This window comes from Thermobia domestica, chromosome 7, assembly GCF_964235325.1.
Source record: "Thermobia domestica chromosome 7, izTheDome1.hap1.1, whole genome shotgun sequence".
Lineage (NCBI taxonomy): Eukaryota > Metazoa > Arthropoda > Insecta > Zygentoma > Lepismatidae > Thermobia > Thermobia domestica.
This window is the reverse complement of record NC_137460.1, coordinates 87,662,868-87,673,838: the sequence shown is the minus strand read 5'-3', so window position 1 is coordinate 87,673,838 and position 10,971 is coordinate 87,662,868. Positions and strand designations below refer to the sequence as shown.

Genomic DNA, 10,971 nt, shown 5'->3' with positions numbered 1-10,971 from the left:
CATATACATTTAATTTGGAGTTGTTAGGTCTCTACGTATTATACATCGTAACTCACTTATAATGAATATCAAATGTGTTTGAGTATTTCGATTTAAAAAACTGTATTTTCCGGAAGTAGTTCCCATTACAATTACCACAAATTACATCATAAATAACAAAAACCATCTGGAAGCAATACCAGTGTGTCCATATGAGTAACAGTAATTATGACTTTCGGACGGTTACATAAAACTTATTAAGCGAAAAGATGAAATGACGTGCTGTTAATTTTGTTTATTATAAAGTTGATTAATTTAAAAAAAAAAATCAATTTATTATGTCCATGAAAATGACATCTAACACTATTTCAATAATTTAAAGACTTTGTGACATGGGACTACCTGGACGCTTTGGATGCTGTATTGGAGCAAATATTGTCTACACATCTCTTGTATTTTAACCACGAGCTACACTTTTCTTTACATGATCATTATATTACTCAGTAAAAGCAATCAGTATATACTCAAAATTTTCAGATCATTTAGAGAACAAATTGTTCTCTAACGTAGAATCAAACTGAGTAATTAATTGCCAAACACCTTTTTCGCACAACGAAATTTCGAAATCGCTGCAAACACTACAAAAAAGAACGAAAACTGTATGGAATAGGAACTTAAAATATATTATTAACCCCCGCAAATGTTTATAAACTACCCATGGACATTTAAATAATGCACTGGTAATGTTGCTATCTCTACTGTGGTTTGTGTCACAGACAATAGATAATAAGACAATGTCCATATCCTAACATAGTTTGCGTCACAGACATAGAAAGAATGAACCTGCCTCGTTCCTATTCCTACTATGGTTTTTGTCACACAAATAGAGATTTGATCAATAATATTACCTCCCTCTGGCGGCATCCCAACCTAATGTTTAAGAATAATTTGTTTTCAGCATCTTAACCTTCGTTTATCAACATCATCTCAATCATATTCCAGTTCCGATCGATCGTGATATACTGATGACCATAACAGAAACTCCTGAGAACTTATAAAAGCAGCACTCCAAGTGCTTGTGAATTTCGGTATGTTCTGCAAGTGTATTTCTGAATGTATAAAAAAGGATGCGGGACTGTTAAGAGATGCAATCTTCATTAAAATGCAGTTAAAAGGCACGGAAGATTTGTGTAATATACTTGGCTGGTTGGAATTGAGTATAGTGTCTCTTTCAGCACCGAGGTCATATGAGACGAGGACTACGTGGAATCCGAGTAACATGATCTCCCATTGGGAATCGTATATACTTCTTTTTGTGCTTTATATGCTACAGTTTTTTTTTTTTTTTTGTGTGTGTGTGTGAAAATGCCCGTTTTGAAGCAAAATTATTCTGCGTTATTATGTAAAACCATATATATGTAAATTCTCAGTATGACATGTTTTCCGTATTTTTTCCCTTAAAAAATCGTAAGTTCTTCCTTTTTTCTCTGAAAAAGCTGTCAACCCTACCTGCTACTGTCACCTTTAGGAGTACTACTTCCAAGAAAAGAGATCACCACTTTAATATCTCGTATTTGCAGTTCTCACTACACTCCACTTCGTCCTCGGATGGTTTCGGTGAGAGTCGTTAAAATTATTCGAACACTTTCTGCTCTTATTCGAATCTATTATTCGAGTTTTCGAACAATCAATTAATCGAATTTCAACCGCACTAGTTCAATACAAACCACAGTATGAGGTTTCCAGGTTATTTCTTGTATGCCTAGTTGTATCCGATAAATTCTAGAATGTGAGTTATTATATAAAAGTACTACAGTGTTATTTATAAAATTAGACGTGTGAAGGGTAACAAATCATTCTAACGGAGACACGAACTATAATAATTTGTGAACAAAACAAGAAATGTAATAATAATAATAATTTAACTCCTATTTAATTATAAGTCTAATGAATTACCATTAAATTGCTACAGGAGACTACTTGTGTACATAATGTTTATTAACATGTAAGCTGTGTTAGGGAAACGTGTTACGAAGGGAAACAAGGGACAATTTGGTGATTCAACAGTACATAATTTGGAACATCAACAATTGTGTGTACAGTTTTTCTTCTAACTTCTTGTAATTTTTTTACAATACGACATCTGCAACAAATACAAGCAACACTGATATGGGTACCAAAGGTATTAAAGGTTAGTTCCTTGCTATACATACAATTCTACGAAAAAAATACTACCTTTATATGACACTATGGTACTGAGAGAATTACATACACACACACACACACAAAAAAAAAAGTATTCTGGGGGGTGTCTTATAGCACTATTTGTAAAGAAACTGTACAGGTGAAATTTTACAGAGCAAAAGGAAAAACGAAAAAGAGAGAATGACAATATTTAATAAGATATTAATTTACTTCCAGGACATTCATTTCACATTTCCAAACTTTATTTGTGATTACGAAAGATATCCATATTGTTTCGAGAGCAAATCATTTAAAATAGCCACTGAGCCACTTATCGAAACAAATAGAAAAATATTAAATACAGCTATTTTAAAAGACAAAGAAAATTCGTTTTCCCTTTTATTAATTTTAACTGAAGGTACAAATGAATGGTATATAAAAAAGTCTTTTTCTTTCTCAAGTCTCTATTACAAATTAATAACAGTTTTATTTTTTTCTATTCTTTTTTCTCTCTTCTTGATACAACGAGACTATATTATGTTCTGAACATGATTCTTTAAGATAGGAGTAGTTATCCGTATCATTACGAAATTTATCAAATATCAACTTAAATTTCTGGCCCAGAACATCAGAATTCATAATCAGTAGTTTCTTTGTACTAATTCTAACATCGCAAAACAAGTCCTAATTTATCCTTAAAATTATCTATTACTACAGCTATATATACTTATCAGCACTGTAAAAATTATAATAATTTAAGCAAACATGTCGAAAATAGTAACAATACTGTTATAAAGTCTGTTAAGTCTAACTGCTGATATTCAATATCAGCAGTTAAATGGACTAGTATTTGTTAAACACAACAAATATTATTTTTAAAAAAATATTCCTTTACACAGATGCACTATTTTATGTAAGCGCATTACCAAAGATGAAATCGAGAGTACCATGTTTAGTCTATAAAAAAAACCCAATGATTTATAAATTCACGTCCAACAAATATATATCAAAAAGAACTTAAAAAATCATTCTCAACATTTTGCCTCACAGTCACTCAGCCCATGCCTCTTATTTGAACAATCACTTTATATTAATAATAATGTAATTTTATTTACAAAAGAAATATAGGAGTTTTACCTGTATTTGTTACTACGCGGTAAATGAAGAGCCAGTAATAGTTCACGGAAAAAATATTTTGAATTTTAAGGTCAATAGGCGAACAGCAGATCAGGGATTAAACAATTAGCTTCTCTTCCACTCAAGTGTTCTGGTTCATCTCCCTTGAAGGGTGGATGGCAACACTGTCGTTAAACTACCTCGCAGCACCTGGAGCATTTGAAATAAAGCCACGCTTCAGCACAAGATGTCAGCACTATTCACAATATATCTCACTCTTTCAGTCCATGTGCACTATACTTTTTCGGATCACAGTTCATTTCTGCAAAAGTAATGTACATAAATGTAAGGAACTTAACAAGTATACACCCTATATAACACAGGCATACAGATTCACTATAATTACAATAAGATTTCTTTTCTCCATTTCTAAGATAGGTTTTGGTTTAAATCCAACCTGTAACAGTATTTAAAGAATAGAAATAATAAGATAGGAAAATGTAATAACTCATTTCCCTTATTTTGCAGAATTAATTTGCATGTTAAATTAAGATAACTCGAAAGCAGATAGATTTTGTTTTCCTCAGGAGATACGACAACTCCCTATAGAAACTCCCTGTAGAACTTGTCCAAATAACTGATGTTCCGAGGAGAGTACACTTGAAAATCTAAGGCACGTTTGAAGTTACTTTTCACCCATGCTAAAAAAGAATGTTATTCGACAAAGTGTTTTCTACGATGAAATATCACCTGATTATGTTACTTGACGAAAAGAATGTTTATCACTCCAAATGTTAAGAGGCCTCTGTGGGTCCGCTTTTTTATTTTACTTTATTTTTTTATTTATTTTACAATTTTCAAACTAACAGAAAAGGAAACGGAATATTCACTTTTCCCCTTTATCCGCTTTAAAATGAGACGAAAAGCGAGTGCGTTCCGTTGCCACCAAGCAAAAATCCAACATAACTTTTCTTAAGTTCCTAATAGTACCTAGTTTTCCAGATTCGAAACATATTGGTATAAATTCAATACGATAATATTTATGTTATCTTTTTGTAGGGGCCAACTTATGCATGAACATTTGGAAGTTGATATTGTCATCTGTTAATGACACGATGTAAATATTTCTCAGAAAATTAAACGCTTTAAGACATGAAATTCCATAGTCATTTCGGCTGGGCTGTTTGCTTACGCACGCGCTTTCGACGCAGGGGGTCCCGAGTTCGATTCCCAGTTGCGAACCTTAAAATCTGAACACATTGCCGTTGTTTAGATTTCCTCTTATAACAGTAGGTTCACGTTTGATATAGCCTCGACGTTGAAAATGGAAGTTAAACTTCAATCAACCAAGAAATTCTACTTTAATCAACCAAGAAATTCTATAGAATAATAACTTTTAAATGCATTTCCGTCTGGAGTACTGAACTAACATTTGGCCTCCTGAAAATTACAAAGATTCAGTAGATAAATTAGAATCAGGAACATCATTAACAGTAGACGACAATATGTTCTTTATTAATAAACATAACAAAATGGAATTTTTAGTTTAACGTCTCACAATTACGTCCTTTAGGCTAAAGGATACAGATAGTTAATGAAAGTAAAATTAAATTGTTTGTGCTCTTGTAAATCGAACCCGGGACCCCGTGCACCGAAGCTGCACATGATGGCCACTGCACTAGCAGGGAGGTCAAAAATACAATAAAATACTTCTTGGAAAAGTTGATTAGACTTCTCATTGTAGCCCTTCCTACATGCTTTTTTGCTAACTGACCTTTTGGAAAACATACGTCTTCATATTTTACAATATTCATTTCAAACCACTACAGTATCGAAATTAGAATACATGATGAGGAAAATGAAAGATAGAAACAGAGGACTAATGTTGGTGGCCCTAACCAGCTGCTCGTGAACACGGAACGGCATAGACTTTTAGCTAGACGATTAGTACAAGAGAATATGAATATTCTCGTACAGATTGTAAACAATCGCCCTGGAAGTAAACATAGGAAAAACAAAACATATGCTACCAAGTACGACGCGCGTTAATCGAGATAACGAAAGCTCGTAATCGATTGTAGTAGTGAAAATGAACCTATTTAAACAATTACTTCGTTGCAGTTGTGACAAGTAACAATTAAGACTGAAGGTATAGAAGTTAGTGGTGGAAACTGAATTCTACTACTTGGTACAAAAACCTCTTTTTGTTGCTACGTACATTAAAGAAATTAGGAAAGTAGCAGTGTGGACTATACTTTGTTTAGAAATGTTTTCCTGAATGGTGACCTTTTTCAATAGCTTAAGACACTTGAAGACTGAATCACTTTATGAAAACAATAATTTGTTATACTGTCAATTATGCAGAATTACTGATGTTTCCTTTAATTTTTGTGTAGATGTTCTTTGTTATGTGTAAAAGTATTTTCAAAGAATGAGTAAGTGGTGCTAAGTGAGATTCACACCAATTTCGAAAAGGTTAGTTAAGTCTTCTGTTATTTCATCAAGAAATATCTGCAAAAATTTTCTTCTCCGAAACCATCAATTTTATCAAGAGGTCAGTTCTTTAGTTTTAGAACCTATCACCTAAAGAGCAAGATATTTTTCATAAAGCGATTCGAGCTTCACGTGAATGACTTAATCTATTGAAACAAGTCACAAAATAACTTGCTGAAACACTTTAGGAAAACTCATGAAGACGTAACAAAAAATTCCTTTCTTGAAATTAAATTGAAAATCCGTAAGAGAACGGAGTGACCCGTAGTACTGTAAGGGTGCCAAAATTGACATCAAGACGACAGATGAATAAACATTAAGGGAATGTGAAAAAAAGAAAACTGTCTTAAGGAAAATTTTTCGTAACCAAATGAGGCAAATGACGAAACTTACGCAACACGGAATCCTATAATATATACCTGTCAACGGATACTCCACGAGTCGTTAGATTAATGCGCTTAAGATTGGCGAAACAACGTTCGTGTGGGAAAATCGCACGAAGAGTCTAAAGTTCTAATTGGGAAGCTTTTGGATAAACGACATATGTATAGGTCTAGAAACAGAGAAGAAGAAAATGTAAAACATAGTCTTGGAAACTAGGTGTATCAATCTATGTAGTAGTTCGACATATTGTATGATCCAATGATCTTCTGTTTTTCTGGTGATGAGCATCCGGAGGGGGGAGGGGATGCCTTAAGCCACTAAGCCAATTTAGACTTAGTATAAAAATATAGGTTTAGTTCGAAAACCTGTATTTTCATACCTACTAATCCTACATCAATGAAACTTGGCAAATATATAGCGTAGGACAAGTAGAACTTTTCAAGGTGTCTTTTATGCAGTTATCTGATTCTGAACCACCGACACGAAAGCACGATGATAAAAAATTGTCAAAAAAAAAAAAAAAAAATATTGGGCACCTCCTCGGATTTATGGATCATAGCAAATGTGTGTGATATTAATAAAACCCTGCTTGATTCTGAAGACAATGAACCATGAACCTATGTCAATAAGGATAGGAGAGGAACTTCCTACGTTTTTTATTTTTATTTTTTTTTCAAAATACTGCGATATGGATTGAATTTATTTTATTTCTTTATATTAACAAACCACATTTCAATGAAATTAGTACACAAAGTCCCTAGGACATGTACTTTACGTGGTACATTTTCTGTATGTATCTGACTCAGGGTTCACGAAGGAAGAAAAGTACTGCTTTTAGGAAAATTTCGGGAAATGTTTCAGAGTTTATGAATCACGAAACATGTGCGTGGTATCATTCAAAAGTTTGCACCATTCTGAAGACAATGATGTACGATTAATGAATCTAATGTAATCTAAGGTTCTAGAGGTTTTTAAAATTATATTTTACCAATTTGGCACATTTTTTTGATTCGACAAATATTTATCGAATCATACCTGATAAAAACATAGAGGCAAAATTCTTTTTTAAAATGAAAAAGCATGTTGTAAAGACATTGTACTCTGGGCCCCACTACAGGCGCCCAAATGGGTTACCAGATTTTCATTTTCTCAAAAATTCCCGAAAAATAACCGAATTTTTTTCGAATCTGCTAGGCATGAATATGATATTCAATAGTATGAGTCATTCCGGAGTTAATAAAGCACGAACCACGAATCTAAGGTAATTACAATAGAAGCAACAGCTTCCTAAATGAAACTCTAAAATATCCTTTCAAACCCATGTTTTGAAAAGGATTACGAACAAGAGCATCAAAATTATTCATTAATTACGTCGCTATAAAATTTAGCTTTAAATACTGTGAAAATGTCAGTAAGAGAAATTACTACAACACTCCATTATCTTTTTTTTTTTTTTTTTTTTTTTTCCACTGAGCTATGCTATTTAACTCCTCTTCACTTTCAATCTTGAAGAAGGCAATACAATCAACACAACATATATGAAATAATGTTACACATATACGTATAGTCGCAGTATGCTATATCTCTCTCCTCTATTTATGCTGCCAGATAATGATCTCGTAAAGTGCAACTCTTATGGTCTACGATTTGTAGCTATACAGATACATGAGATAAGCTGATTAAAATATTGCTTAGACGAAGATAACTCGTGTTGTGAATTTTGAGTCAAAATCACAAACTTAAAATTGAGGTTAACGAGTTTTTTCATGTAGTTACGTTTACATCGAAAAATTATTCTCTATGCCAGACTTACAGAACTTTATTTTACTGAGTTGCTTTACTTAACCTTTCATCTGTAAGCATGGTGGACCTTTCTTTGAATTGACTTGGTCTGCACGTAAAGTTCTTTCCCTTTTATCATAATTTGGTACAATCCGCGGCAAAAAACCTGCAACATGATCATATAAGTTTATTGTGAAATGACGAAGTCTTTTGCTCCAAAATAAGTGTGCACGGGAGGAAGCCGAGGTTTATCCTGGCGTGATTCGTCCCACTTAGACGTTATATTCATTCCCTGTGCTGTTAGGCGTAGTTTCACAATAAACTTACATCTTCATGTTGCAGGTTTTTTGCCGCGGATTGTACATCTCTAACACAAGCTTCAATTAGTATCATTTTTTTTTCAATTTCATGATTTTTTTTCTTTTTGGATAACATCACGAAAATCTTTTCATCTTGTACGAAATTAGACTTCAAAATCCGTTACCCTTAAGTTTTTATACATTGAGTTTGTCCAAAAGCACAACCAAATAATTGTATATATTTCGGAGTGTATTAAAAAAAAAAAAAAAAAAAAAAAAAAAAATGTTGAACAAAGGATACTCTAGAGCTCCAGGCAAGAAACGAGAGTGTGGTTAGGTACCCACAAAGCTTCAGATGAGCTAAGAGAGCGAGGAGTCTCAGGCAAGGTAGAAGAAAGGAGTGACCAGCCAAAACTTATGCCGTTGGAGGTCTTATGGCGTTTTTTATACCCTCTTTTCATGGGTGGAAGCGGCGCTAATGTTCCTCTCCGGTCTCGTGTTCCATCGGTGATTATATATGTCGTTTGCTTGCTTGTAACAGTAGTAAAGAATCAAGTGGGTTTGCTTACAAATATGAGGGATATGTTGGATATAACACCCCATGCTAGTTTTAAAAATAAGCCAGAGGTTTTTTCGGTAAAATTGCACTGGTAAGGAGCAATCAGCCCTGGAAAGATGCACTAAAAACATTATTACACTGAAATACTAGCACTGAGTGAACACTAATACTGTTGCGATAAAAGGAGGGACTTATTGTCGAAGTGATGTATTGAGGGTGCGTTCAGGATGTTCTATTTTAGTTTTTCGGAGATGATTTGATCAACATTTAAATTTAGAATTTTAACAGATAGTTTTGCGAAACATGGTCACTTACTCTGAGGGAAGAACATAGACTGAAAGTATTTGAGAACAGGATCCTGAGAAGAATATTCGGACCCAAGAGGAACGAGAATGGGGAATGGCGGAAACTTCATAACGAGGAACTACATAGTTTATACGGTTTACCCAACATTGTTAGGGTCGTCAAGTCTAGGAGGCTTAGGCGGGCAGGTCATGTAGCTAGAATGGAAGAAAGTAGAAACGCTTTCAAAGTCTTGACTGGAAGACCCATAGGAAAACGACCATTAGGAAGACCTAGGCGCAGATGGGAGAATAATATTAAGATGGATCTCGCAGAGATAGGAATACAAAGTAGAAACTGGATGCAATTAGCTAAGGATAGAAGTCAGTGGAGAGCTTTTGTGAACGCGGCACTGAACCTGCGGGTTCCATAGGCCATAGAGTGAGTTAGTTAGTTAGTAGTTGAAATGTTTCATTTTTTTCTGTAATGTGAGCACGCAAATATGAGCATAGACAAAGAAAAATTTTCAAAGTACGTTTTGTAGTTGGTTTCTTAAAACGTTTAATTCTGTTAACTACCTTCGGAGAGATTTTTATGTTTTTCCCAGATATTCGAAATCCAAGTATCCAATTCGTTGTATAATAAATGCGTGAGTGTTTGAGGGCTAGCTCTAAAGTAGTGTTTTCTAAGTTTCTGAAAGAGGAGTTCTAAATCCGAAAGTTGTCCCTTCCAATTTTTTAAGTCAATTACTAGATCGTCTGTAAATGATGTTATACGTTTTGGCAATCCTTCTAACAATCATCCTGGTTGTGATGGAAAGAGGTTGCGAGAAACCATCCTGGTTGCGCTGACGTCTTGTGAACCATGACACAGCATAGAAATCGTTGCGATTTTCTTGAGTGGTCCACTTCAAAGGTCATATATCTGGAGCTTTTGGGTGAAGCAATATTTGGAAATAGAATTGCTTGATATCGATAGAAGAGATAAGGAACTTTCCTTTTAACATATGCAGGACGTCCTCAGTGAACCTGCTAAGATATTTCGTTAAATGAATTGCATGTCTACACATTTAAGACCAAGTGAAATTCCGGTGTTTGGCTTTTTGACTACCAAACAGAAGAAAACGAACTATCACTTGTCGCCTGAATGATATTTGCATCCAAAAAGTTGCTGAATTTGCTTATCTATGTGTGGGCGAACACAGGTGGAGATCTTTGGTGGAAATTGGCTGTCTTATCAAGGCATATTTAATGAGTATAACCCCTAAAATAACCAATGTCCTCTGGTAAGTAGGAGAAAATGTCTCTATATTTATATAGTAAGTTATGTACAGCGGTTTTTTGATGCCCCGTATCGATCTAATAATGTTTGTAATAGACAAATAATGAAAATGTGTCATCATTATTTTTCTTCTTGATAGTAATAGGTAAAAAAATGTGATCTAGCTGGGATGACGATCTTACGAACTGTAAGTACGTCTGCCGAGCCATGCTGACGTATGGAACAATTGCCTTCTCTGACAATTCTACCGCTCTTGTGTCTTATGTAGGAAAATCTGGTTTCCGAACTTTCTGATATACAGACAGCATGTTTCTCTGCAAACCAATTTCAGTGTGAAGTCGTTTCAGCAGATTTTGTTCGAACACCATATCCCAAAATTCTAAAATAATGCCAAAAAGCAATATTTCCAATCTTGAATTTAATTAGGGCTATATATATATATATTTGAAATTCCTCTAATGCTAGTTGAAAAGGTATGATCTAGAATTTGGCGGTAGTCTATTCGGCCATACATAAGGAGAGTGAAGATCCGGTGTCCAATATCACAGGCAAGATTACGTGTCCACTATGATAAGTAATTTACTCTCTTCACTGCTTATATTAATACATTCT

General features: G+C 34.1%; 1 protein-coding gene across 7 annotated transcripts in view; it reads right to left on the bottom strand.

Moving 5' to 3' along the window:
- Positions 1-10,971, bottom strand: part of Pcmt (Protein-L-isoaspartate (D-aspartate) O-methyltransferase) — a 99,212-nt gene continuing 88,241 nt past the window's right edge. For all 7 annotated transcript variants that reach the window (XR_014132183.1, XR_014132184.1, XR_014132181.1 and 4 more), the window contains one exon: positions 1-3,601. Coding sequence is in view for 2 of the 7 variants with exons in the window: in XM_081765020.1 (XP_081621146.1) it covers positions 3,589-3,601 (13 nt within the window). In the remaining 5 variants the exon portion in view is untranslated. The remainder of the gene's footprint in view (positions 3,602-10,971) is intronic.